We start from the raw sequence: 27,918 nt of genomic DNA, 5'->3' as shown, positions 1-27,918 counted from the left end.
GAAAGCCCCGGTGGGCCGGGCCAGTTTGTTTACCTATGGCGTCCACAGGTCTGGCCGATTGCGGCTCCCATTGGCCGCAGTTCGCTGCTCCAGGCCAATGGGGGCTGCTGGAAGCGGCGGCCAGGACGTCCCTTGGCCCACGCCACTTTCAGAAGCCCCCATTGGCCTGGAGCAGCAAACCGCGGCCAGCGGGAGCTGCGATCGTCCTGACCTGAGGACGGGGCAGGTAAACAAACTGGCCCGGCCCGCCAGGGGCTTTCCCTACATAAGTGGCGTACCATGTTTGGTAAACACTGCCTTATGGAATGAGATACATAGGCACACTGATGAAATGGAAGCATTAACTCTAAATTTATTTTGATCCTTCAATGTTATTCTTAAAGTAAGGTTTAAAAACAATACAGCAAGAGCTGGATAGATTTTATTAGGATTTCTGCATAAAAGGCATAACATGGCATGAGGTGAATCTAGTGCTCAAATGGTTTTAAACCTTCTGGACCCTTATTACCATTACAGGTTTGCCAATTTTGGTTGGACATATTCCTGGAGATTTAATAACATGACAATCCTTAATTAAAGATTAATCTTTGGCCTGGAGTCTCCAGGAATTAATCCTGCAGGGTTGGCAACTCTAATCACCAATGAGTTCAAATCTCATGCTTCTGATGTGTGCTCTCCAAGGAATACAGGCCCAAGGTGGATGAGCCTGGATATACATTGGCCAAAACCCAGCAAAAAAAACTGCTAGGGCTGCTTTTCCCTGCAACAGGATATGCAAAGTTAAGAGCACTGAGATTTCAGGGTTGGAAGGAGAAGGGAGTTCCAACAGGAAAAAAAGAATTGGGAAGGAGCCACTGCAGGGTCACAGAATAAAAGGAAACGCAAGGATAACTCTGGGTCAAGGGTAGGTATTAATTGTGGGTCATGGAGCGGTGGAGAGAAGCTGTTTAGGATGCCAATAACTGAGACTTTTCTGACACAAATCACAGATGAATGTGTCAGCTTCCTAGACCTGGGAGACTTCATTTTGCCAAATTTAAGACTTATTTGGAAACATCAGGTTATAAATTAAGAACCACAGTTGAGGCTTGAGTTTCATTTGGTAAAACAAGAGTTCTGGGCTGCTGCATAGCTTGTTCTTTTGGGTGTTTTCCCCGCAATTCTCTAGGCCTTTACTTTCCATATACATGTTTTCACAATTAAATTTCCTTTGAAAAATAATGGTTTGAAAATACCCTTGGCTTCTCCCATCATCTCTAAATAGGTCTGTGTGGGAATAAACTGCACAGAGTACCTTATACATTCATTTTACAGTTCAGTGCAGCCAGTAATGCATCCTCAGTTAATTCATCCTTGATTTGGGGGGGGTTGCAGAGGAACCAATGCAGCCGACAATAAATCCCAGCTATTCTGAATCCATAAGGATGGCACACTAGCCTGAGCTGGCATTCATTAGCAGTAACAGCATCTCAAATGTACAGGTACACTCTGACAATACATATGCAAGCATACTGTCTAATGAGAGAAACTTGAAAGATGTGCAGATATGACCCTATAGCTGTAAATCCCAGAGTACTAAATAGAGCTGGGCATAATTATAGAATAATAATTTTGGGTCATAACAGAAAATGAAATTTTGAAAAATTTCTAGTAAAAAGCTAATTTAGTTTGGGTCAATTATTTTCAGTTTCAACCATTTTTAAACGTTTGAATTTATTTTTAAAGTAAAAAATTGTAAACTTCAACCTAAATCAAAAGGTTTAATTTAGAAAACGTCAAAAACATTTCAAATTAACTAAAATAATTCAGCAAAAACATGAATTTGACATGAATCTGCATTTTTTTACACTGAAAATGTGTGAAATTTTGCCCAGCTCTAAATGATAATCTGGTTTATATCAGCTACAAAACAGTGACCTGGGGTTTTGTTTTTGCTTTCTTAACAACAGAATGGTGGATTTTAATCCGATAAAGGGCTTCTTTATTAAGGCCCCCATACTGGTCCTATTACAGTTAAAACTCCCACTGATTTTATTTAGAGCCAAATGCTAGTCCCCATAATTATAAATAAGAGAAACAATGCATATGAATCTTCTAATCTAGCTTCCCATTTCTATTGCTTTCACGGTCTTCAAGATTTTTCAGTGACTTTTACAGGAGATGAATTCCCCTATTTAATCACGAATTCAAGTCTGGTAGAAAGCATACCTTAATGAAAGCTGACTTCGAGTGATTCTGTATGTCAGCTCTACTGACCGACTGGATCTGGATTCTTACATATTTGGTTGAGGGTTTACTAGTGATAGCAACCTGTAATTATATGAAGGGAAGAAGCTTGGTGGGGGGAAAAGTGGCTCTCAAACAATTGCTCATTAACAAAAAATTGTATCAACTGCCCATTTCATTCTACCACACACCCCTGGAATGCCATCCTGCAAATACTCCAAAATGCATATTTTTGCAGGTTATGAACCTTAATCACAAACACATGTATAACTCAAACATTTAGCCTGATGGGAAGAGATTAGGATAAAAATGATAAGAATAGTTACTCAAAATCAATCTAAATCAAGTACAGATATCTCCAAATACAGGGTTGTCAGTGCCTAAATACCTTGGTTATACTTGCCTATAAACTCCAGCTCTTTCTTACCCTCCCTGGCCCCTCCATCCTCCTGTATAAAAACTTGGTGCAGAACAAGAATGCATTTAGAAAACGGATCATTTGTTGCTGAAAGATATGCAAAGGGGAGTGGACTGTTTCAATAATCTAACCCTCTGCTGGTTTTTTTGTTTGTTTGTTTTCATTCTGTCTCATCTTATTTCTACCACCATATATTTCTGACTTTTACTGACAACAGGCTTGATTCCACGATTCTCATATCTATTAATTAGTGCTATTCTGCAAGCAGCCCCACTGGTTTCAATGGCATTCATTGCAGAGTAAGCATAAGAGCACATGCTTAACTTCCCTTATGTGAGTAAAAGGTACTAGAACTGAATGCAAAATGGGACAGAATTTTGAATGCCAATTTTTTTGGGGGGTGGGGGGCAACTCTGGTAAAAGGCAGGGCAATAAACAACTCATGAACATTGTTGTAAAAATATCATCCTCTGTTAACTTTCAGTGTTGATAATGTCATTGCAATTGTTTGAATTTTGAAAATTCTAGATCCATTTAAAAAGATAAGCACATGCATAGGTGTTTGCAGGATCAGGGTGTAAGGGACTTAGTGTGAATCTAAAGATGCCATAGAAAGTAGAACTGAGTTACTGTACCTTTTTTTGGCAACAGAATTACATGTTTAAGTAAAGATGCAATCTGGATGGCTATGCCTATGTGTAGATCACATATTGAACCTCTCTGAATGCTTCATTAGAAACCATCAGTTCTACAGGTACCATTCATGAAAGGAAAAGATTTTTCCAAAGGTCTGGGAAACCACAGTGTCCTCTGATCTGTGTGGAATGCCCCTGCATTAATTAATTCAGGGAAGTCCTATGGACTGTTATACAGGTTATCAGACTAGAGATTGTCACAATGTCTTTATAATCTATGAACTGGTCTACTCCTTGGCTCATTCTGAAATTAACTGCATTGTCTTTTTGAATCAGGATATCCTATACTTCACTTGGGCAACAGTCATTGTTCAAAAGAATTTCATCACATTAGCTAATACGCTGAGTACAATGTCATATAATCAGTTAAGTGTTAAGGATGCACATGCCTTGTCTGTGCATTATAGACTAGATTCTGCTCTCTGTTACACTGGTGTGAATCTGGGATGACTTCACTTGATTTACAGTGGTGTAAATCCAAAGAAAGGGAGATCAGAATCTGCATGGCTATTCATTTAAAATACAGATAGATCATGATCATCATACCCTGGCTTGAAGAACAGCATTTTATATATAAAAATAAAATATTGTACATTTGGATTCAAAGCTAAATACATCTCAACAATCCCCGTGACAACTTTAGTTGCTACAAATATACGCTTCATTTGCTTCTACTTAACTGACTTCGGAGGAGTTGTCTGTCTCTGCAGCATACTATAAAATGCTGTAGAAAACCAGACCCTCCTACTACGCTATCCTACCTTCTGGTCATGTTCAGGAGCAGAGGGAATTGCCTAGGGCCTTCTGCATACCTTGTGAAAATTACCTTCTTATAAAGATGCTTACGTTCTATAGAGGAAGTTCTGATTGGCATTGCAAAATAGTATTCAGTTCTGTACCTGTGGGGCTCCACACTGGCTGCAAGGCACAGTCAGCCGCTGAGACATTGAGTGCTGTGTAGCTGGTCTCCTGTTATTCTCCAGGAAAGGGTTCAGGGCACAACTCCAGGAATCCTTCGAGGACATATGTGTGATGATTTTAATGCGTTCACAGCCTCGCTGAGAGCAATAACTGTGCCCTTTTCGAGCTTCATGAGCTTGGAGGATGATAAATAGGTACCTGACAAATGAGACCATTACAAAATGAAAGAAAGGATCAGAGCTACCCGGAGTGCTAGCAGAGGAGTATTGGCAAGAGACAGGATCTGTACTGCATGAAACTCCCCCTTGTAATGTTTTTCTGAGGAAAGTTACTTCAATACCTTCCTCCTATTTAGTACCCCATAATACAGCACACTATGCACAAACCAGCAAGTCAGATTCTGCCTGGGCCCAGGGGCGCTGGAACAGTCTGTATAGTGGGGGTGCTGAAAGCCATTGAACCAAACTATAAACCCTGCATATAATGGAAATCACTTCAAGCCAGGGGGTGCAGCAGCACCCTCAGCACCCCTAGTTTCAGCTCCTATGCCTGGCTCTGAATGAGGGTGCAAACAGCTCCTTGTCATTGTGCCTTGGTGTGGAGGCCTGGAACAACTGCTGTCCTTGCACTTGAGGACAAATTCTACACAAGTATATTACCACTTGACCACCTAGAGGGAGCCAGCCACCTCCCCCCACCATTCCAAAGAGCTACCAGAGCTGGGCTGCATCTAGCCAGAGAATGGAGTAGCAGCCATGCTCTCCCTATATCCTGGAGGTATTATGCCTGGCAGAGGACTCTAGCAGCTCCTACTGGGGGTCTCTGCCTTTGCATTGCCTCATCCCAGACTGTCCCTTCCAGGCAAAATTCATCTCAAAGTGTGCAGAAGTAACGCTTGAAGCAGCCACTGTACCAATTCTCTGATTCTTAGGCTCATTTTTCTAGCTGTTCTAAGTATGTTTTCAACTTTGTCTATTTTGTAGTTTAGGCTGGATTAAATCACAAACAGCTCAGCTACACTATCAGGGCTTTATCGAAAAGGGTTAATTTTAATGCTTCTTCTTCTAGGCAAATGGAAACAAATAAGTACACTTGGTTCATCTCCAGAGATTTAGCACATGTGGCTGAAAAGAGAAGGGGGAACATCCCACGGATTATGAAATAAAAGCTAATAAAACCTCCAAAAACTCAACATCTATTTTTGGTCAGCCTAAAAAAAGCAAAGCTTAGCTAAATAAAAAACAAACAGCCCTGTAGTTCCAGAACCGAGTCAGGTCAGGCCCATCAATCTGTGTTCAAAGTCGAAAAGAACAGCAGGCAGCTCACGGCTCTGTCCCCTGCATACCCTCATGAGTAACTACTTTCGCATGCACTTCCCTGGTAAATAATCTGTTTGCACCATTTGGGTAACATTTTGTACAGATTGAAAGAGAGAACAAATGAGCAAATAATTATTTCACAATTCCTATCATGAGAACACATTTACAGCATTGCTGAGTCCCACATAGCATAATATACACTCCAGGATTTGATTGGTCACATACAGTGTTTGAATGAATGACTATTTTCCTTTTTTTATTTTAAAATCTGACATTTGTGACTTGACTTCAATGTTCGCTGCATTGGTAGGTTAGGTACAATGGGCAGTGCACATTGTGTACAAAGGTACACATACCTTTTTTGCAAGTACTTTAGCAGAGCACTAAGCTGTGGTTTTTCTATTTTTCTTTAATGGAAGATATTTGGGTCTTATTAATATTACTACTATTCATTATTTGTATGATGGTAGAAGCCACAGGTCTCAAAAATCGCAGCCCCATTGCACTGGTCACTACACATGTACAGTAAGAGAGTTCTTGCCTTACAGACCTTACAATCTAAATAGACAAGACAAAGGATTATTTTCCCCATTTAATAGAGGGGCAACTGAGTCAGAGCATAAATGACTTGTCCAAAGTCACACAGGAAGTCTGTGGCAGAGCTGAGCCTAGAACCTAGGTCACCTGAGTCCCCCATCAAGTGTCTTAAGCACAAGACATGTCTATCCCAAGGATATTAGTTTATTGGCTAGGAAGAGTTTCAGCAAAGTGGAGAAGGGTGAGAGAGGTTATAACATTTGGACTTGTGGAGATCCTGTATTCCCCTGTGGTTCTTAATGCTGTTTCTGTTCATTGTTTTGTTTTTAAATTCACTTTTTTTTCCCCCACAAGCACTGCTCTGCAAAATTCAATACTGGGGGCCTAATTCTGCTCTCACACATCTGTGAAACCTCTCACATACCTGTGAAACCCCACTGCCGGCCATGAGAGCCACATGGCTATAAACAGAGGGAAAGTTTTGGGCTCAGGAGCACATTTTGTCTGCCCCTAGAATTTCTTTTGAAAAGTACCAGAGGGGCAACTCTGCCTCTGCCTCTTCTTTAAGGCTTGCCTCACACTGTCAAAATGTGAGAATCATCCAGGGCTTCCCCTTTTGAACCCGCTCAGGCACACAATCTGTGAAAGGTAGTTCTAAGTCTCTCAGCCACACTGTGCACTGGAATCACCACCCCAGGATGGTCACCTACTCCAGATAGATAGTCTCTTGATGTGTGATGGTTTTTAATATGTATATCAACACAATGACCACCATTCTAGTGATGTGGACACCAGTGGGGGGGTGTAGCCCCCAGCACTTTCAAAGGATCTGAAGCCAGGAGAGAGAGAGAGAGAAGCAACTTTCTCGGGTGGGGGGGCGGAATTACTGAGCAGTAGAATCTTAACACAATTATTGTTTTTGTGTTTTCCCCTTAATTTCGCTTTCGTGAATGGCAGTTCAAAGTTCCACAGCCTGTCACAAAGATGCTCTTCATAACTCTGCATTTTCTATCCCTGTAATACAGACAGTGGGCCAAACTGTGCTCTCTCTGTGACACACGTGTAAATCTGGAGCGACTCAACTTCCAAGAGGTTATTCCAAATTTACACCAGAGCATAGCTTAACCCCCCATCTTAAAATTTTCTTTTGGAAGGAGCACAGACTGCAGAGTGAAGATGGAACAGGTCTGGTGTCAGGCAGAAATATAGACACTAGTAGTGTCTGTCATATCAATCTGAATAAACATTAAAAAAAATCAATATGATAATATTTATGTTCTGATATCACCTGACGGTCAATTCCAGCAAAAGGCTAAAATATATTGCTTCTGCAGATAGCACCACAATAAGCAGAACTTGCAGACCTGGGCATTGGAGGTCAGATAAAATAAGACACCCACACACCCTGAAACTTTGCCCAAAAGTCTAATCAAGACTAACTAGTTTAGAAGTTTGCAAATGCTTGGTTATCTTCCCTCATTAATTTATATTTTCTTCACCCAGAATTCCCTTTTTCAGCTGGAAGTGAGAGTGCCAAAATAGCACAAGACAGACTGTTCTGGCAGGATTTAAGCTCAGAGAATGCAGATAAGCTTGTAAACTTCTGCCTTGGGATTCGGTTCTTACTGGAATCAATGCCAAATTTTGAGGATCAAACGGGACTAACTTAGTGCTGCCAAGTTCCACCCAGAAGCTTGAGGAAGTTTTTTGGAAGGTGATGGATGGCTTACAGGACTGATGCCATTTTTTCTTCACCCTCCCCCCCTCCCCCACCATTTTGGTTTCCTGCTTTGCTACCCTTTTGCCTCTTCTGCTCTCTTCCCTGCCCCAAATTAACTAACTTCCCCCTTCCTCACCCTAGTGATGCACAGCTTCTCATCACCAATACAGTCTTCACTCTCAGAAACTTGCCTGAAAGACATTAGAGTGAGGAGCGAAGCACTGAACACAGAGGTAGCAGTGGGAGATAAGGGAAGGCAGATGAGGGAGAAGGGTCCCTAATGTGGGATGCTCTTTCCTTAAGATGGCTGTCCTGGCAAGTCTTGAGGCCTGTGGTTAGGAGTCCCACTCACCCCAACGCACTGTCGAAGTAGAAGAGCCGCTCGCCCGTTCTGTTGAGCACGCTGGGCCAGGAAGGGGCTGCTAGGTAGTGTTTTACATTGTGCACTCTCCCCGTCTGTCGCTGGTAGATGTCTGCCACAATGGTGAAAACAGCCTCCTTGGGATAACATAATGCAACGTGCAGCCAGTCTCCTCTGTTGGCAAAATGGTGCAAGGGAGTGAGGAGAGAGATAAAAATATATGCTTGTAAGTGTTCAAGGAATTGAAAAGAAATGAGAAAAGGTCTCCTGCTGCAAGCACAATATTTAAGGGGTAGAAAGAGTCTTTGTTTTCAACACCCCTTCCCCTTTTGAAAAAGCCCAACCAAACTAACTTGGGGATTCACCTTGTTTGGAAGCAACTGCTTCTTGTCACTATAGGCCCAATCCAAAGACCACTAGGTCCACAGAAAAGACTCCCATTGACTTCACTGGGCTTTGAATTGGGCTCCAGAACTGCTTTAAAATCAGAGAATTGCTCTCAGCATCCAATACGACCCGGAGACAGCAATTCTCCAGGCTTTATTACAGGACAGAATTTCTTTTCATGATGTCCATTGTCATCTCTTGAAAGGCCATTAGGCTTGGTTTTGTTCATCTAGCAGGAGGAGCTGGTTTCAAGCAGACATTTCAACAGGGGCACTGATACAGGAATTATATAGAAATCTCTGAGCTGAACCAGAGCCATACTTTAAAGAGACTTGCTTCTTCCACTTTATAGCAAAGTTTATTATTGTGGTTTCCATTAAAGCCCTCTCTCCAATACTAAACTTATAATAAATAGGGCTATAGTTAGAGGGTCTTTTAACTCCAGTCTTCCAGAATTTCAGCCATGTGCTGATGACAGCCAACTGAGAAGAATGCGAGTTGACTTTACGCCCTGGCTCTACCACGGCTATTTCCACTGCCACTGTTGCGGAGAGGAAAACTGGTTTAAACCTGTAAACCTATGTTACAAGTAGCAGGACCATGCAAGGTGTTACAGTACAGTTCAGAAACCGACTGAGGAGAATTTTCCAGCAAATCATGGTTTCCAGATGCATTTAGCTTAGAGAATTTTTTGTAGAACAAGAGAAAGAAGCTGCAAGTCATAGAAAGGCTACGTAAGGGGGGGGGAAATAAAGGGAAAAAAAAGTGTGGCTTTCATTGTTTCTGGTTCTCCTATTCAGTGACTCTGTGCCACATATAGGCATCTGAACCATTGGCATGGTTAACTTTACCAATTGTCCCAAAGAGAAGATGGGATTCTGGGATTTCTGACTGTTGATGTTTTAAAATATTTTTAAGAATACTTGGATTCCTGTTTACACGATGGGATGTGGTTCAGAGACAGAGAAAACCCTGTATATCCTCCAGTGTCTTTTCAAGGCCCTACACCTCTGGAGTAGAAATGAATTTATTATTCCACTCAGCTGCTCTGTGAGGGCTGTATGACTTATACAGTGCAGAGTTGCCAGCCAGCCATGCAAATGTAGCCGTAAATGGAGGCAAATGGATTTGGTTTGGGGAGTTCTGGGAATCTAAAAGCCAAGACTTTCGCTAAGTATCTCCGCATTAGCTGCACTGAAGGCAAAAGCCAATCCCATTGGAGCCGTTCAAGTTCCTCCTGGTTTTCCCATCTTGGTTTATGTTTAAAAAACAAACAAACAACAAACATATATTACAAGGTGGAATAGAGGGCAAGCGGTTCTAGAATAATAAACCACATTCCTATACCCAGGCCCCATCACACTGAGCCAAATACTAACCTCTAGATTTTAAGTAACTCCAACTGTGCCACACTCAGCACAACTAGAGACAAGAGATATTTTCAGACATATTGGCCTCCAACTAGAGGAACTACACCAGAGCCATGGTCATGGAATATTTTTAGGATAGTGTCCCAAGAACACAACTGTTTCTTAAGGGTGATTTTTTTCCCTCTCTTTGCATTGCTTTAGCACATTGGGTTCCCTGGAGATGCTGCCACAGAAACATCCCGACACCTCCTTGAAAGGCTGGGAACTGACTCTTGCGCAGTGTTACAGTCCCATGGGGGAGAAAAGCACTGAATACAAACAAGAAAGCGAAGGGGGAAGGAAGACACATGAGAGAACAGCTGAGACGGTTGAGTGTCCCCAGGCACTAAAGCCTTTTGCCAACATGATGGGGCTGACTGGATTTTGGAAAGAAATTTATTGAGGGTGAGATCTCTTCATGAAAACAAGCCTTTCTTTGTGAATGTTCTCACAGGCATACATAAGCCTTAAGGATATTACCACAGCAAAGCTTTAGAACAGTGGGGAGGGAGAGGAAAAAGTCTGGAGTCGTCAGTTAAATATAAAAACAAAAACAATTGATTAAATACATTTAAACAAGATGCAATAAAACAGCCTCTTATTTAATCCTAGTTTTGTTTTGAACTCTCATGTTAGCTACTTTGGCTATTTTGTAAAGGGGGTGGGGTGGTTGTTTTGTATGAGTCATTGACAACCATCATCCATACATTTTGCTTTGCTTGTCTGTGGCACCCAGGACAAGCAAAGCAGTGATAACAGATGATGCCATGTAGGACCCTGCACTGCTTTTGGTGAGCAGAAATGTACAAGGTCAGAGCCCTTCTGCCAGGACCGGCTCTAGGCACCAGCAAACCAAGCACATGCTTGGGGCGGCACAATTCCAGGGATAGCATTCTGGGTGGTTTAGGGTTTTTGGTTGGTTTTTTTTTTTTTTGCTTCGACAGTTGCACTCTCAGAGGTTTTTTTTGTTTGTTTGTTTGTTTTTTTGCTTGGGGCGGCAAAAAACCTACAGCTGGCCCTGCTCTCTGCAACCATTGCCAGGACTGCAAGGGAAATGCAGCCTCCCGATACAGTGGCTGTAAACAATCAGGCAATGTAGCTTAATGGGTCAGCAGAAGATTTAGGCTGAGATGACTGCACACAAAAGAAAAGATGGGAGCTATTCCTGCTCGCTGTTGAGTGATGAATGTAGAGAACTTTGTGGCTGGAACTTTAGCTGCAGGAAGCCTTATATTCTCTCTCTCTCTCTCACACACACACACACACACACCTTGGTTGTTTTTTTTGGAGAGCAGTTAAATTATGGCTCCTCCGTGTTTCTGAACTTAAACCTCTCTGTTTGGATTCTTGTTTTCAGCTGGAAAAGTAACAGCTAGAACTCTCACAGATGAATCAAGCTAAATTTAGACTGGCATGCATCTCTGAGCCAAAATGGGCCATGTTCCGCCTTTCCTAACATGTAAGCAATATCAGCTGGGATTTTCCAAAGCCACTGAAAGCCAATAGGGCTTGTGTTCCTCCATCATTTTTCTGAGCTGCTCCTGTTATCATAAAGAGAAACGTTTACAAATATTATATTTTTATATCTGTAAAGGGATGCCTTGATTTTAATTCATCTTTTGGAACAGACTAGATTCTAAAAGTAGTTGCAGTACTTCACCTGCCTGAGTCCCCTGTGAGAATCTGTAGTTTTAGATTCCCTCATGCTGAATGAAAGATCAAAATAAAAGGGGATGGTGATTAGCAGATTGTACAAAAGGAAGTAGTGAAACCGACTGTAGATAAAATGCTGTCAAATATAGAAAGCAGACAGATTTTCTTCTTTTAGTTATGAGGATTTACTTGTAACAATGGGTTAACAATTTTCAAGCAGAAAGTCTGATTTTTTGGAGTTGATCCTTTAAAATGAAATTAAAATCAAAGTCAGATATTTTAGAAGCTTTAATGAAAGAAAATAGCTGTGTTTACAACCTTTACTGGTGACCTTATTCCTTTCATTCTCATAGTAGGGGATTTAAAAAAAATTTTGGGAGGTCAGTTTCCTCTCTGTTTTTTCGCCAGACTACTGGCACCTGAAGAAGCAAAGCTAAATAACAACTGGTACAAAGTCAAGGTTTACTGAGTCCTACCAAATATCTTCAAATATTAAACTGAATACTTAAAATGTCTACTGGCACAGGCATATCTCAGCGCTGCAGCTTCTGCTCCTGTGTTACTGTCATTCAACAATCCACACAGTGTATTTCATTTTTTTTTTATGCATTTGCTTAGCACTGTTTATTTTCTCTTGGAAATGGCTGTCTTGTGGCCTTTTTTTATTGCAATATTGATATTTGCTGTTCTGACTCCCCAAGCGAAGCAAAAATACCAAAATGTTTAAAAAGTTCCTTTGGCTGTTGCCAGCTGCTGAACTTCTTGATCAAATGAAGCAACAAGGGGGAAGTGGAAAAAGGAAAGAGAAGCATAGAATATCAGGGATGCGAACGAGCTCAGGAAGTCATCTAGTCCAAAACCCTGCTCAAAGCAGGATCAATCCCCAGACAGATTTTTGCCCCAGATCCCTAAATGGATCCCTCAAGGATTGAACTCACAACCCTGGGTTTGGCAGGCAAATGCTCAAACCACTGAGCTATCCTTCCCCACAAAAACACACCACTTCAGAGATTTCCTATTATTGGACACAGGATAGATCTGTAGTTTACTACTGTCGAGTCCCATAGTAATTCCAGCAAAAGCTGAACCTCCCTCTACTGTTCAGTTCAAAGCACAGCTCCAAAAGACCCAGAAGAGTGCCTAAGACCCCAAATGAAAGACCCAAAGGAAAAAGTTTGACATATTCCCTTAGTACACACAAAGTATTTTATATTCACAGGGTCTAGATTTTGCATTTCTGATGCTAGTAGTTTCTAGGAATAAACAAGGAAATACAGTAATGCCTGATTTTTCTGGTATGGTGATAAATCTGCATCTGAAGTGAGAATGGTATAACTTGGAGTGGTACAGACAAGAGGTTCAGCTAAGTTTAACAAGAGTGTACATCTGTTTGCTGCCCCCTCCTACAGGCAGAGGGCAAAGAAAGTTCTTGGACCATATAGGTTTAGGTGGAGCATTGCCCTCTAGAGGCTGGAATGTCAGACCTGAGCCAAATGTGTGTGACCATGTCTACAATGCACTTTCATCAATAAAACTTTGGTTGCTCAAGGGTGTGGGGAGGGAAAAAAACCAAAAAACACCACCATACCCCTGTCTGACAAAAAGCACTGGTGTGGACAGTGCTTTGTCAGTGGGCGAGCATCTCCCACCGACAAAGCTATAGCCCTTTGTTGGGGGTGGTTTTATTTTGTTGGCAGGAGAGCTGTCTCCTGCCAAAGAGAGGCTACACTGCGTGCCTTACAGTGGCATGGCGTTAGTGGCACAGCTGTGCCTCTGGAAGCTGCTCAGCGGAGACACAGTCATCGTTGCTGGCCTATGGAGAACATAAGGAGCCCTGATACGGTTCTCGCTACTGGAGAGTCTAAAGTGCAGTGTTCTGTCCCTGAAAACCACCATGAAGATTTTGTGGACATGATTTGTTCTATGGCTGATGACTATGAAATCTACAAACCAGATTCTGATCTCACGGGTGAAAATCTGGAGTACCAGTGCAGAACAGAATGTGGCTAGAGAATTAGGCTGTGTCTACACTAGTACTTTTATCAGTGAAACTTTTGTCAGTCAGGGCTGTGAAAAAATACAAACCCAAAACACACCCCGGACCGACATAAGTTTCGCCAACAAAAGCGCTGGTGTTGACAGCACTGTGTTGGCAGGAGATGCTCTTCCACAGACACAGCTACCACCCCTCGTTGGGGTGGCTTAATGATGCTGGCGAGAGAGCTCTCTCCTGTCAACACAGAGCAGCTACACAGATAGGAGATCTTACAGCTACACTGCTGTAGGGGCTGTAGTGTAATCATAGCCTAAATAGCAGAGAAAAAAAATCCAGTGGTTATAGCTGCCTGCAGCTCATATTGGGAATTAATAAAGATTAATTGATTTCCAAAATATAGAAGTCAGGAGAATGGGAGATTTTTGCTCACTAGGTCAGTTTCCCCCAAACTATTATTACTCTGAGTTAAAAATGGCCCTCTGATTCCCCCCCCCTCCCCAACCTATACAAGCACAATGAAATGTATTTTCAAAGCGTGTCATTTGATTCCTATTCACATCAATAAGAAAGTTTCAAATAGAAATCCTCATGCACGGCTCTGAAAGTTAATATCCCAATGGGTAATATAAATCACACACAGAGAATTCTGAAGTGAAGATGACAAAAAAAGATCATACTCAAAGCTTTCACTCCATCTTAGCAGCAAATCCCAAGAGGTGCTCAGCATCTGCATTTCCCATTGACCTCAGTGAGAAGGCAGTTTGAGTGATCAGTTCACTTCTCCTAGGAGTCTTCAGATACAGTGAACTGTCTGGTTGCAGGCTCGTTATCTGTCCACCAAAAGCTCAGATAACGAGCCAAGTTCAGCCAAGTTAACAAACACAGCAGCCATCTCCTGAAGGCTAACTCCACTCCAGTGCTTGACTTGGAAAGGGGAGTGTGATGTACTCTCCACTCATGATTGGAAAAAAGGCTGAGAACAAACCTGAGAGTATCTTCACTGCCCTCCTCCACCCCCAATTCCCACACCTTCCATTTCAGCAGACTGGCCTTGAGTCCATGTTTCCCAGTAGCTCACTAGAGCTGTCCATCCCATCCACTCAAATTTCTTTTTAAGGCTTTTTCTTCAGTTCCAGTCCATTAAGCACATTCAAGTCCTCACAGGGACAAGACAGCTACCAGGCAAACAGCCAGCAATTTTCCTTTTCAAGGCCTTGGTAAGACTAGCCGCTTCTGAAAAACAACTCACTACAGTTCTAGTGACAAATGGAGAGCATGTTACATTGCCAGAGCGGTGTGAACCAACTAACAGAGCCTAAATCTGCATAGATAATTGACAGAGATAGTTAATATTCACACACACCATTTCATTTTCACATTTATGCCACTTTAGGCAAAGGGGGTTATATTTTTGAGGTCCAACAAATTAAAGCTCCAACCCTACTGGTGATAGCTAGGAGGCATGGAAAAGGAGTCAGCACAGTATTTGGCTAATAGAACCTTACATTCAGACTACAAAGAAAACCTGTACTGAAATATTAGGAGTTTCGCTGACATCATATTTTTTCCCTAACACACTGGCTTTCTTGAAAGTAACGATTTCATTTTTTTAATTTTCTCTCCTTAACTGGATTATCCAGTACTGTATTGCTATTTTTCTGTGAACATGTCACACGCACATATGGTGAGAACAGGTCTGTGGGACCTGTGAAATTCACAGCCACAAGACCCGCTGGTTTGGGGAAAGGGAGAGGAAAAAAAATAAAGAAAAATCTCAGCTTCCAGTGGGTGAGAAAAGAAAAAGTAACATGTCTAGCCCTTTTCCTCCTGGAGACAGCCTTGAAAATGAAACCCAAAATAAACCGAAGTAAATGACTTCCTAGGGTAGAAAAGAACATGCAGCTGGGTTCTGCATCTGCATTAGAAGGCTGGGAGTAGGGATGGGTCTACAGATTGCCTGACCCACACATTCTTCCCATATGTTTATTATGTAAAATGAGTCAGTTAAGAGTCACCTCGCTAACCTTCCCCAATATCCTCAGGCCAGCCCTGGGCACAGAAGTGGACAGGAGGACAGGTTTGGGGACAGAGGGTGACAAAAGCTGTTTCACAGGCTTACTCAAAAACATTAGCGCCAACTCCACATATGCTACTACAGTAATAATTTGCAACTACAGCTAAGCAACTCGCATTCCAAGGTTTCTGTAAACATTGCAGCTCCTTTCTTAACAGTAAAACATCTCACTACAGCTCCAATCTATTTGATTAACCTAATGGATCAAAGATAAGTAAGAAAAATTATTTTTGAGACACAGAGAGTTTAAATATATTTACTAATTTCTATGTTATTTGGATATTTGAATTTGAACTGGGATATAATCAGCATATTTAGGGCCAGATGGTGATACCCTAACTCACATCTAGTAGCACATTATTATTATTATTGATCATTTGTATCCTGGCTGCACCTAGAGGCCCCTACCAACCATCAGAGACTTATTGTGCTAATTACAGTATATACATATAACAAAAAGATGCTTGCAGCCCTAAAGCTGCCAATAGCAATTTGATTTGCAGAAAATTTGCTTTCATCTTCCTGTGTATTTATCAGTCCAGGTAATAATGGCAGAAGCAAAGGGTTGCTCATACACTAGTTAATTTATAAAAGAATAAAACCACAACTTAAAAAAAAAAATCTCCATCAGCTGGGCATGTTTGCAACAAGCTCATTCTAGCCTGGTTTTATTTGCTTTGTTTTCCTCCAGATTGCATCACTGGTAAAGAATTTAATTGTACACAAGATAAGTAGCTACAAGCATGAATCATACTAAAAAAGCAGCTGTAGGCAATAATCCCTTCAAAGTTCAAACCAGCTCATATGAAGCCAAATACTATTAGTGCCTTGGCGTTTCATCTGGGGAGCTGGAGAATATAGACGGTTTGCTTATGCTGAAGGGCACATTATGATAATTTAGGTCATTTAGATCAAAACACTCATCCAGATCTCACTTTGCTAAACATGGAAAAAGTGTTAAAGTGCCACCTTTTCATCTAGAAGTTAGTCATGGGCCCAAATCAGAACCTCAAATTTGAGGCATGGGGAACAGGGGAGTGGTGAAGAGGCGATCTGAACCTACCCCTGTGGTTTGAGTTCTGGGTCAGATTCAAAATAACTCCTTTTTTCCGGTTCCTGTTCAGAAAATTTCAACACTATTGAATATGATCACAAACCCTAGCTCTGGTAGAGCCTGGAACCAGACCTTCAGACCTCAGTCTAATACAAATGAGAATCCAAACACAGCCTCCTGTGCCCATTTTTATAGAAATGTAAATATTCAGCCCTTCCATATGCCAGTGTCTGAGTCCAAAGAAAACATGAATACATCCAATTTCATTCACTTCCAATCAGAATAGTACAAAACCAAAGCCCCCCAGTCCTTCCCCATCACTGAAACCTTTGCAGAGGTTCAATGAAGTGCTGAGCACCTCTTACGACGTGCTGAGTATATCAGCTTCTATTGACATCAGTGGACACTTAGCATCAGGCCACGAGACAGTACCAATGAATAAAGCATTATGAAGACTGCCATGAGAGTTTCCACAGTCCATGGCAATAAGGCAGATCAGAGCATCCGCAGGGAGGTTTTGTGGGGGATTGTGAGGATTTGACTGTAAGTGACCTCACCAATTTATTAAGTCTGTTATTCAGCTACACCCTGGTATTTCCCTCAGTCAGCTGAATCACAGCGGATGGGGGAAAAGTGTTTCTCTCTTAGCGTTAACAAGTACAGCGGTATTAGCTGGTGCTCATTAGTAATGCTGAATGTACAGCCTAATTGCCCTTGCTTTTCAGGCTATTTCCATAGCACAATTTACCACATGATGCTTTGGACATTTACTTTGAGGTGATTTGAGCCCTCTTTAAATTTTCCTGATAACACAAATAAACCCTACTGATTTACTGCACTGAACCATGCATTTGATAATCGTCTTTGCTTTAGCCTCTTGCAAGATTAGAGAATCTGCACACAGACAAAGACTAGGTCATTAAATTAAAGGACTTTGCCTACTGTATGAAGTGCCAATCTTTGGACCATTTCTCCAGAGTCTGAGAGGAGACACTTACCAGAGACACACAATGTTCCCTATAGTCTCCGCCTAGCTTTCCAGATTCTCTCCCCCTCCCTCTCCCTCACCTAACAAGCTTCTGTGGTTCTTTGTGCTTCACAAATGGATATTAGTGCTGAGCAGAGCCCTTAACCTAGTTTTTACAGATATTTCCATCCCTCCATGAAGAACAAAAAAACAAGGGAACATTGAAACAGCCTCGATGAGGAATATCGGCCAACAGAGAGATGAGATACATTGTGGAGAGGTCTTAGGTCTCTGTTCATGAAACTTTCACACACAATTTATGCTGGACAAGAACAAGCTTCAGAATATTTTGATAGGTTCTACGGGACTTTATTCCCGATAATTAAAATTCCCGATAATTAAAATTCCAATTGGTATTCTCTTTCTGCTCAGTTGCCAAAATGTTTGCAAGTTACCAGGTCCTATGTTAATAGTTTCAAGAGCCCTCAATAGCACACCTTCATCTTATCCTTATACTACAACTCACATCCACCTGACTACACTATGCACTAGAAGACAAAAAAATGTTCCTTTCTGAGCCAGCCTGGACATGCCCAACACTAATTTAAAGCTCAATCTGCAGATTTTAACGACTTTGATTTTCTATATCAAATCAACTGGTGAACCAACTGCCATACCCAACAAGTCACATGCATTTCTCACTGGAAAGGAAATCAGTTTTCTTCATGCAACATACCTGTACAAGAGTTTCCACCCCAGAGCCACAGATGGCAGCAAGTGGTGGTTCAAGAGGTCAAGTTTTTGTTTGATTTACATTTTTTAGTGGAAACTGAAGGAATTTCGAGGGGAGGGGTGTCACAATTACTGTAATCCTCACGTAGCCATCGAAATCAACACTGAAGAGGTACCTCCATGACATTCCTTCAGCTAGTCACAAATAAAAGGGAGGGCTCCTCCTAAGTGCTTGGGCTCCAAATAGCATCCTAGATACACACTTGTGCAGCGCTGCTGGACACAATGGGTTAGATTCTCACCTGGAGTCAATTCACATTGACTCCAACTGAGGCATCTCCATTTACCCCTCTGGCCCACCTAGTGAATTTCAGTGCTCCAGGCTTTCAAACCAGTGATACTTAGACTGAGGGTCAGGGGCTGCAAGTGGCTCTTTACTGTGTTTCCTGCCACTCACTGTGTGATTTAATTATTAACCAATCAGGATGCTTTTACTGTGTTATTAACCAATTGTAGAATACCTGGTCAGTCAGTTTGCTCTGAGTACATTCATTCACGCATACACAGAACATGAAATAATGAATTCATGCTACTGTGGCTCTTTTGGGCAGTGTTGATCACAAATTTGGCTCCTGAACCACTGAGGTCTGAGTATCACTGTCTTAAACAGATATCTGAACTAAATGTAAATTACCGCTGTTGGGATTTATGGAATTTCTGGTGGCAATGAAGGAGTTAACCATACAAGTATTCAGCATCAGTATTATGCCTGACTGCTGGAGCAATCCAAATCCTGGTACGCATCCCACTGTCAAATTCTTTATTTCCCCCCGACCTTCTTTTAGCCAACTCAAAAACACTATTGCTGCCTAGCTGAAACATCAGTATCCCTGATGTAGCTATCCACTGCTCTACCAATGCCAGGTAAACATAATTTAATGATTTAATAAAGCTGCACTGCAATTACTACTCCCAAGACACTGCTATTAAGCTTATCATTCATTCTTCTTGGTTTTGCTCAATATGCACTTTGTACATTCTTCACTATGTCAAGAGTGTTCATTTTTTGGTTGATTATTCACAGTACTCTGTGTTTAAAAAAAAACAAACAAGAAGAAATATTAAGGCAGGTAAAAACTTCCCAAGGGGTCTAACTTGGATTGTCTACATCTTGACTTGTTATTTCTTCCATTCCAAAAATAATAAGAATGCTGCACTGAAGTAACGGTCACTTTGGAAATGCTTAACAGACAGTGTTTTTAATCAAAATCCTCTTTTCCCCTCAGTTAATTTGCCCTTCCATGAGAACCTCTTTTCTCAGTGCTTCCCCTGTGCAGCCTAAACTCTTCATCATTCCCATTACATCATTTCAGTTCTTGCCCTACTTAGAGCGTCTAGTCTATTCAGAATGAACAGGAACTTGCGACGCTTGTTTCTTTCTAGACTCTTGCTAGTAAGAAGTTTTATATGAAGCAAAATTGTGGTTTTCTTTCAGTGTATTTCTTCAAACCAGACAGCCTGACAACTGTTTCTTGATCAGAAAAAAAAAAAAAATCTAAGGACAGGCAGCTTTCCCCCATTCAACTGATTTGATCGTGGTTCTCTTGTTGTTGTCTTTTGTGAAACTAACCATACTGCGGGGCTTTGAATACATGATACGTGATTTATGTTGCTGCCTGAATAAGGGACCAGATCTCTGGCTGGGTATTGTCAGAGACCCAGGGGCTGTGTATAAATTTGAATCTGTTTTAATACTGTGGGACAGAGCCTCTACTGGAGTAAAAACTAGCCTGGCTCCCCTGGAGTCACCAGTTACACCAGCTGAGGATTTAGCTCTATAATTGCAAGGAAAATTACTTTTAAAATAGGAAAATAAATGACAAAACTAGGGCTTGTCCACAGATGACAAATTGACTTTTCTTCTCTGTGAAAGTACAAGATCTTGAAAACTCTTAGACATTAATAGCTCCTCCATGGCAAGAGAGTGTGCGAGGTGTGACACACATACACAACACACATATCTTGGGACTTACACCATGGCCTATATCTACCTTCATCTTTAAATCAAAGGAGAAGTTTGCAGAGACTACATCTCAGCACAGTCACTGGGGAAGGCTGCTGGGAGTATGATAGAGCAGTTCATGCTGGGATACCTGATCTCTATGAACAGCATCTCCATACCGGAGATTGAGAATGTCCTTCTCCGGCGGCAGCTGTGAGTCATTTGGACAAAGCTACCAGCAAGTATTCAAAATGGATTTTGGTTGGGCAAAGCATAAACACCTCTGCTGTATGAGCACTGCCCACAAATTTGGGCAGAATTTGACCCAAAAAATTCAGCACAAAAATTCAAGGAAACCAACACCATTCAAAACAGAGCCAAAAATGCTACCTTCAGCTAAAACCTGTGCAATTTAACTGTCTTGGAGGGGCAGAGTTAGATATTCTCTATGGGCTCAATTTGCAAAGGTATTTAGGCACCTAAAGATGCAAAGACTCCTAACCTGCTTATACACTTTTGAAAATCACACTACATGCTTACCTGCATCTTTGGCACCTAAATACTTTGTGACTCTTGCCCTATGTCAGGGTTTCCCAAATTTGGGACGCTGCTTGTGTAGGGAAAGCCCCTGGTGGGCTGGCCTGGTTTGTTTACCTGCCATGTCCGCAGGTCTGGCCGATCGTGCTTAACAGTGGCCGCGGTTCGCTACTCCAGGCCAATGGGAGATGCTGGAAGTGGCATGGGCCAAAGGATGTACTGGCTGCCTCTTCCGGCAGCTTCCATTGGTCTGGAGCAGTGAACCACGGCCACTGGGAAGCATGATCAGCCAGACCTGCGGACACGGCAGGTAAACAAACCGGCCCGGCCTGCCAGGGGCTTTCCCTACACAAGCAGCCTCCCAAGTTTGGGAAACAGTGCCCTACGTGATTAAGGCAAAATGTAATAACGCAAGAGTTAGTTTGCACAACTCTGCTCTTTTACTGTATCATCCTAACAGGACTCAAGAAGTTATATGTGCTAAAGAACCTGTGTGTCAATTACAGAGTTTTTTATATTGCTTATCACTGTAGTACCCAAGTATCTATTTTGACAATGTAAATAATGCGTGTGCCTCACATGTTGTGAGGCTCTCTCTCCTCTCAATTACACCAGATCCAATCAGGTGCAGCTGCACTGAAGTGGATGGAAGCATGCCAATGTAAAACCCGTGTACATGTGATAAGAATCAGTCCCTTTACCCAATAGTCAAAACAGGAGAGATTGGGAGGCGGGGAAATGGAACAATCTGCAGGGGAAAAATAAGTCTAAAGTCTAAAGTCTAGTGTGAACAAATGAGAAAGAGCACGAGGTCTCCTATGGATCCAATTTCGGGGACAGCATGCTAGTTGTAAGCTGGATTTTATTTCAAAACTTACTGGAAGGAGAAAAAAAAGTCTCTGTGCATCAGAAAGGCTGCAGTAAAGTGAACACAGAGGCATTTGTTTGTAATTGTGACGGTCATAAACAACTTACTGCAGCTCTCTCAGAAGTTGCTGATATTGTGCCAAAAGATAAATCAGCAGGACCCTGGAAAAACAACAAAGCAATACTCACATCAGAGACAGAACACATTCAAAGGAAATCTTGGGTGGTACCTGTTGAAGTTGATTGGGTACAGAATGACATCCTCAGGTGCTCTCCCATCCCACTGAATGGTATAGGCCTGCTCCAGCATCACTACAGGTTGGTACTGTTGGTATGGTACTCCTCTATTCACTCCCTGCAGCCTCAGGGGATGAGAATGGTATGTTGCTCTGGCAATAGATAAGGTCAGATTCTCAGGACGTCTGGCCTGAATATAAAGCTGAGGGTGAAAAACAAACAAACAAACATTCATTAAGCCAACCGGGTCTCACCTTAACATCTGTGTTTGATCATCATTTCCTTTAAATGGCTTTGCTGATGGAACGTTCAGAACATTCTGAAAGCCACCGAAACATTTCTGACTCCAGTAATGCAGTACATCAAAACCAAATTTTGTAGCTATCTGCATGTTATTTTATGGCGTACAAAAGGACCAGAGCACCAACCAATGTTTACAATTCAAACTCAAAGCGAAAAGGGGTTATTCAGAAAATATTACTAGGTGCTTTGTTCCCTTATAAAGGCAAAAACAATTACATTTTAAATGAAGGGCCACAGGCCTGATCCAAAGCCCACTGAGGTCTTTGGAGGTCTTTCATTGACTTCAATGGACTTTGGATCAGACCCATAATCTGTTGTGGAATCCACATGTCTATTCCACTCTGAAGCATTTGGGGGCTGGAACATACAACTAGGGTCCTCGTAAACTTTCCCTCATTCCAAATAGTGTGTTACGTGATCCACAGCACTATTCTTCTGCATTGAGCCTAACAGATGCACCCCTCCCTCACAGGGATCAGGATGTGGATTGGCTCAGCACATTCCTAGGAATGAATTTTTGCCCTGACTCTAGCTTCATGTGAAAGCCAATTTTTGTTGAAAAGCTATTTTAGCCTTTAGGTCAGAGGTGGGCAAACTACAGCCCGTGGGACGGTCCTGCCCAGCCCCTGAGCTGCCGGCCAGGGAGGCTAGTCCCCGGCCCCTCCCCTGCTGTCCCCCCTCCCCCACAGCCACGCTGCTGCACGGGGAGCGCTCTGGGCTGCCGCTCTTGCTGGGCTGCGCGGCTTGTGCCCGCTCACCTCCCAGGCTTTCCAATAAGCCAGTCCTGCTGCTCTGGGCAGCATGGTAAGGGGGCACAGAGCGGAGGGGTTGGATAAGGTCTGGGGTCCACGGGGAGTGGTTAGGGGACAGGGAGCAGGGGGTGGTTGGATGGGGTGGAGTTTGGATAGGCATGGGAGTCCGGGGGGGGGGGGGGGCTTGTCAGGGGTCGGGAGTGTGGATAGGGGTCGGGGCAGTCAGTGGACAGGGAGCGGATAGGGGACAGGCTGTTTGGGGAGGCACAGCCTTCCCTACCCAGCCCTCCATCCTGTTTCGCAACCCCAATGTGGCCCTTGGGCCAAAAAGTTTGCCCACCCCTGCTTTAGGTGGAACTCCTAATGTACAGCAGCCTTCCCATATCGGGAATGCCAAGGCAGTAGCTGGATAGAGGTATATTCAGATCTGCTAATGTAATGTTAGCCCTTTAAAACATTGTGCAGTGCAGCCACACTCCCTGGAAGATTTAAAATAAATTGGGAGCAGCTTAGGACACATATAATCATGCTTCACTATCTCATATACTGGTCAAAAGGAAAGTGCACCCATCTTCAGCTGACTAGCACTTTAAATTTTTAAATAAAAAAAGCATACATGAATGAGCTTGTTTCTACAAGAAAATTCATTTAGTGCTACCTGTTCTGAAACAAAGATTTCACACCCTGAAGAAGAGCAAAATGGGGACAATCCTCTGTCAACAGCTTTTACTACCACTGGGGAGAATGTGAGGGGGCAACAAAGACTAGTAGATGGAGCACTGGACTGGGAGTCAGGAGACCTGGATTCTGATCAAAGCTCTGCCATTAACCATCTGTGAGACCCTAGGCTATTCACCTTTAGGTGCCTCTTTTCCCCTCTAGGCTGTTGTCTGCTTTGTCTATTTTGACAAATTGCTTCAAGGAAGGCAGGGACTGTCTCTTACTAGGGGTATGTACAAGATCAAGCACATTAGGGACCTTATCTTATCTCTAGGTCCTAACATAATAATAATTCAACAGAGAACATAGTGTATTTAAAAGGAGTTGCTCCATGGGCATGACACAGACTATGTGCAGAACCACAGCCCAGAAGCAGGGGCGGCTCCAGGCACCAGCACGCCAAGCGCGTGCTTGGGGCGGCAAGCCACTGGGGGCGCTCTGCCGGTTGCCGCGAGGGCAGCAGGCATGCCGCCGAAGGCAGCCTGCCTGCCGTGCTTGTGGCGGCAAAATGCCTAGAGCCGCCCTGCCAAGAAGCTGGGTCTGGCCTGCACCTCACTTTTCTGTCAGGCATAACATACAGCTCAAAATGTTGCATCCAGCTTCCTTCTTGGAATCTAACTTCTTGGTGACAAAAAAAAATTGATTTGATAAGAGAAAGTGGTGGGGAGTCCAGCACAGGGGTTATGTAACCGGTGGTCTGCTTTGTGGCATGATATTTTTGGAAGCGTCTCAGCTTGAGATTTCATGCTTGGGTGTCTATAGGCAGACTCTGAGTTCAACAACAACAACAAAAACAAAGTGACCTGATTTTCACTTTCAGGTCCTATTGACTTCAGTGAAGCTGAGGATACTCAGTGCCCCTGAAAATTTGGTTAAGTGTATAACTATGGGGTTAGCAGCCTTACTGTAGGCACCTACGATTGAAAAATTTGGCCTAAAGTCACAAGAGATCATTCAAAAAAAATTGATCCATAATTTTTAGACATTTGCTCAAATCCTGCTCTCACTTACATTGACTTAGATAGGACTGTTCCAGAGTAATCATAATTACATCTCTGGTCCTGGCAGTACATAAAGTACCACTGGGGGCTGGCACCTTTTAGGATCAGACCAAATATTAGAATTAACTTGTTCTCCTTCCCCCTCCCCCTGTTGAAACCATAAATCATAATTTAGTAAAATAAATTTCCCAAGTGAAGCACATTTGCTCACTCCTCAACGGCTCAAGGAAAAATGAATGTCTTTTAAGTTCACATGTAAAACTTCTTTTAAATTTATGAAACTAAAGAAAATCCATTTGCCCTTTACATACAAGCCCCAGATCAGGAGGTTAAAAGCACAGTCACTGCCCCCAGGTTGAAATTCTGTATAACCCACACCACAGGAGGTCAGATTAGATTATCATAATGGGCCCTTCTCGCCTTAGTGTCTTTGAATTTATGTATTATTCTTGAATTGAATGGTGTTTTTCTGAGTACGGAATGTTGGAATCATGTCTGACACTGCAAAATAATTCTCTAGACCTCTTTCCACATGAAAGTCAGTAGAATTCATCATGTCACTCTAACCTTTGTATTCCATGGTTCTTCTCCCTGCCCTCCAAATACATGTCTCAGGATAGGCAGAAAATCCTTACATTCCAGGATGGAAAAGAAAAGCATCCTAAATTTTTTAACTGCTGAAAAGAAGTGGCCAAGGGTTGTGAACTAGGCAGTCCACTGCACTTACTGTTAATAGGTTCAAGAAAGGATAGAAGAGTTTAGAATATGCTTCCAAACTATGTTTTTTATCATCTTGTGTCAGATAAGTTATCTGGCAGTAAAATTTTCTTAATGTCTTGGGACAAAGTTACAGGCTTAACTAAAAGTATAATAATTACAGTTGCTTTATAAACACTGTATCATTGTCAATGAATAAAAATGCAAGCCTTGCGGTTAGCTACAAATATTTGTAAACTTACTTCATTTCCCATTCCAGCCAACACATGCAGGATTTCCAGAATTGTAATCAAGTATCTTTTTAGCTACACAGTACAGAGTTTACATATGCTGGATACTTTGAAACTTGCCTGTTCATTTTTATTATTAAAATATCAAATGCTGAAAGTCCTGATCCAGCAATGAACTCCATGCAGACAGGCCCTTGCACTCATGTGCAGCCCCAGTGAAGCCAACAGGTTTAGGGGACAGGAGCTCAAGTATCAGACTCACAGTCAAGTCCTCTTGTTATCCACGGAACTGAATAAGAAGCCTCACTGCAAGTTTCCCTATGCCACTCTGCCTGTGGACTTCATCCCTGACCTGGAGGGATAGATCACACCTAGGGAAAAGGAGGGAGCCAAGGCTATGTCTACACTAGCACTTTTGTTGGTCAAGGGTGTGAACTTTCCTCCTCCCACTGACATAAGTTTCACCAACAAAAGTGCCAGTGTGGACAGTGCTATGTCGGTGGGAGAGCTTCTTCTGCCAACATGGCTACTGCCATTCGTGGGGGTGGTTTAATTATACCGACGGGAGAGCTCTCTCCTGTCAGCATAGAATGGCTAGACCTTACAGCGGTACAGCTGTGCTACTCTAAGGTCTATAATGTAGACATAATCTAAGTCTCTGCCTATTCAATCCCTGACTTTGCTGAGTCTGCCATCCAGGATGCCGATTAGCACTAGTTCTAGCAGTGATTTCATGATTTGGAAGCCTGCTCTCTGTGGATTGAACTTAGTCCATTTTATATAGCCCCAAAATAGCCAACAACAACTTTTGGTTACTACTGCACTGGCTGAAGTCAAAACATCTACACAGCAACCAGACACCCACTGCTAGCCCATGCCAGCTGACTCAGGATGGTGGCACTCAGGCTGCGGGGCTATTCAATTACTGTGTAGGCTTCTGGGCTCAAGTTGGAGCTCAAGCTCTGGAACTCTCCTGCACCTTGAAGGGTCGTAGAGCCCAGGTTCCAGGAAGCCTACACAGCAGTGAAACAGCCCCACAGCCTGAGCTCTGCAAGGCAGAGTCGGCTGACATGGGCCAGCCCTGGGTTCTTCTTTGCAGTGTAGACTTACATGTAGACTGCATATCACTACCCTAAGCAGCCCAGTCTCCTGAAAACTTGACACAAACACCGATATCTACCTACTCTTCTTATAATGTCATGACAAAGTCCCTTTCCTTTTCCTCAGTCCTTCATTCCATGACATCTTTACTCTCTTCACTTGAAACTGAAGAAAAGAAAAAAAACAAAATAATCTCCATATATTTCTGGAGCAAGAACTTTGGTATATGTGAACTAATCATCTCTCTCCAAGGAGGAAGAAGAGACATAGCAAGAGAACTTTGTTCTAGAATAATAGAAACCCAGCTTCCCTTTGCTCCAGTATATATGTTTACATAAATAAATAAATAAAAATAAATAATCCAACAGGAGGAAGAGAAGTGGGCAAAATATTCTAAAATGTGAAGAGTGATGAGAGCCTGATCTAGCATAAGGAGAAGAGACAGCTATTTGGTAAGAAGAATCCTAAAGGGAATCTTATAATGGCTCATTTAGATGTGATTAACACAGTAATCCAGAAGGATTTAGTCCCATCTCAGTTTACACTGAGAGATTATTTAGTAGATTGTGAAATTGAGAAGTTCTCTTCGTAACTCACATGTTATTTATTATCCACCTGGATAAAAAGTGTGAAGATAAGCAACATACAAGGTATATACACACAATACATTCTTGGCTTCTGGACTAAGGCAATATCTGTTTCCCATCTAATGATCTAATTCAGCCATTGTTTTTATTCCTGCTATAGTGTTTGGGCATCAGACCTCAATCCGAAGTTCAAAACTAAGCGCAAAACCTTGGGTAAGATCTAAGGTGCAGTGTTTCTTCAGTAATCCTTTAGAGCCCGTACATGAGCCTGGAAAGCTGGTAACTTCCAAAAGAAGAGCTATTTCCCATGACAAGAATTTTGTCTATGGAGTTATACAGCTTGCAGTGGCCAACTATACTGAAGACCTCAATAGTCTTTGGAAGATCCCTTTTTA

General features: G+C 42.4%; 2 protein-coding genes across 5 annotated transcripts in view; both read right to left on the bottom strand.

The window, feature by feature from the left end:
- Positions 1 to 27,918, bottom strand: part of LOC120372811 (cell surface hyaluronidase-like) — a 76,938-nt gene that overhangs the window by 7,062 nt on the left and 41,958 nt on the right. The window contains exons 19-22 of the mRNA XM_039490208.1: positions 22,106 to 22,314; positions 8,189 to 8,371; positions 4,239 to 4,458; positions 2,209 to 2,310 (exon numbers count right to left, since the gene is read on the bottom strand). Of these exons, the coding sequence (XP_039346142.1) occupies positions 2,209 to 2,310; positions 4,239 to 4,458; positions 8,189 to 8,371; positions 22,106 to 22,314 (714 nt within the window). The remainder of the gene's footprint in view (positions 1 to 2,208; positions 2,311 to 4,238; positions 4,459 to 8,188; positions 8,372 to 22,105; positions 22,315 to 27,918) is intronic.
- Positions 1 to 27,918, bottom strand: part of LOC120372809 (cell migration inducing hyaluronidase 1) — a 138,717-nt gene that overhangs the window by 81,057 nt on the left and 29,742 nt on the right. The window lies entirely within an intron of this gene.

Source organism: Mauremys reevesii, linkage group 10, assembly GCF_016161935.1.
Source record: "Mauremys reevesii isolate NIE-2019 linkage group 10, ASM1616193v1, whole genome shotgun sequence".
NCBI lineage: Eukaryota > Metazoa > Chordata > Testudines > Geoemydidae > Mauremys > Mauremys reevesii.
The sequence above is the reverse complement of the archived record's forward strand: the minus strand, read 5'-3'. Positions and strand labels throughout refer to the sequence as shown.